Source organism: Berghia stephanieae, unplaced genomic scaffold (assembly GCF_034508935.2).
Source record: "Berghia stephanieae isolate SIO BIC M18660-M18661 unplaced genomic scaffold, UCSD_Bste_1.3 scaffold863, whole genome shotgun sequence".
In the NCBI taxonomy this organism is placed as follows: domain Eukaryota; kingdom Metazoa; phylum Mollusca; class Gastropoda; order Nudibranchia; family Aeolidiidae; genus Berghia; species Berghia stephanieae.
In genome coordinates, this window is record NW_027629503.1 from 3,585 (window position 1) to 5,189 (window position 1,605).

Consider the following 1,605-nt stretch of genomic DNA (forward strand, 5'->3'; position numbering starts at 1 on the left):
CATGTCGCTGCTCAATATATATCTATATATATATATATAAAAGCACTGACTCTACCGTTCCCTGGAACAGTCTCTTCTTTATTTTCTTCTGTAGATTTGAGCTCCAGATTTTCCTGATTTTGTGACCGGCACTCCAAGCCAATGCTTTTCTGACAGAAATATCAGAGGAACTGCTTTGGGTCCAACCTCCTAGGTTCTTGAAGTTGTCAACTTCCTTCAGCCATTCTCCGTTCTTTGCCTGTATGTTGATTGGCCTTTCTTGGTTGTAGGTTTGGAAAACTGTCTCTTAGCATTACAGCACAGTCCTACTCGTTCAGGATCAGTTTCAAGTCTATTGAGGACTTTTTGTGCCTGGTCCATCTCCTCGTTCAGTAGAGCCAGATCATTGGCGAAATCTAGATCTGTGACAATCATAGCGCCTACTTCTTTGTCTATGTAGCGTGAAGCCAAGCCGTTCTCCATGCCAGCGTAGGTCTTTCTCATCACGTAGTCCAGGACAATTCCAAAGAGATAGGGGGCTAATGAACCTTGAAGCACACCTTCTTTGATCTCAAACAGCTGAGTTTCACCATCTGGAGAGATAACCTTTGCCCGTGTGTTCTCATACAATCTTTTAATAGCAGAGAGAAGTTTAAGAGGTATACCATATGATTTTAAGATTTTTATCATTGTAGGGCGATGCATCGAGTCAAATGACTTCTTAAAGTCTACGTATAGAATGATTGCCTTCTAGTTGTGACTTTTTACTCATTCTATTAGCCTTCTCAAAGCCACTCCCATGGATCTTCCGGGTGTGAAGCCGTTTTGACAAGAACGTAGATGAGGGTCAATCTTTGGCTGGACTCTGATGAGGTGAGTTTGGCGGCTATAGCAGCAAGGTTGATTCCAGCCCCTGTAGTTGGAAGTTGTGGAATGCCGGCTCCCATTCGACGCGTCCCAATGTTGCGGATAGGGGAATGGCCTTTAGATATAAAGGTTAGCTACGAATGAAATAAGTAGCCGCGGACAGATCGGCAATGGGTGGTGAGGAGGAAGGTAACTCTGATTCCAAACCCGGGAAAATGGATATCGTGAACCCTGGCCTAGTCTGGTTCATCTAGAAGAAAGAAAACTTTGAAAATAAACTGATATGTGGAGTTGCATCCCATGTATCTAAATAGCAACCGAAACCCAAATCATGAAGCTACAACCAAAAACGCACCAGGGTTAAAGCCCCTGTCTATACCCATCCAGGACCTCAGGCTAGTACTAGCTAGTACTGCTCATGACGTGGCATCCCCAAACCCGCAAGGAAGGGACGTCACCGATTGCCGAAGAGTTAAAGGATTCTTAATAATATGTAAAGAACAGAAGGAAGTTGGAACTCTCAACACAAGAACTTTAAAGGAAGAGTACAAAAGAAAGGAACTCGCCAATATCTTCAACGAACTCAATCTCTCTATTCTTGCAATATCAGATCACAAGTTTGTTGTGCTTTTGCCTACGTGTTTTCGTTACACAACATTTTTCACAAACTTCCTTTTTTTATTTCTATTCAATTCAATCGGATTTACAGATTTCAAAGAATCATTTGTTACCCCAGTACAGAAAATAATAATATCATAG

General features: G+C 42.2%; 1 protein-coding gene across 1 annotated transcript; it reads right to left on the reverse strand.

Annotated features, from left to right (window-relative positions):
- Positions 1 to 216: 216 nt before the first annotated feature.
- LOC144962325 (uncharacterized) lies at positions 217 to 669 on the reverse strand. The gene has a single exon (XM_078895223.1). It carries the CDS (start codon positions 667 to 669, stop codon positions 217 to 219), a length of 453 nt encoding a protein of 150 aa, XP_078751349.1.
- Positions 670 to 1,605: the final 936 nt, after the last annotated feature.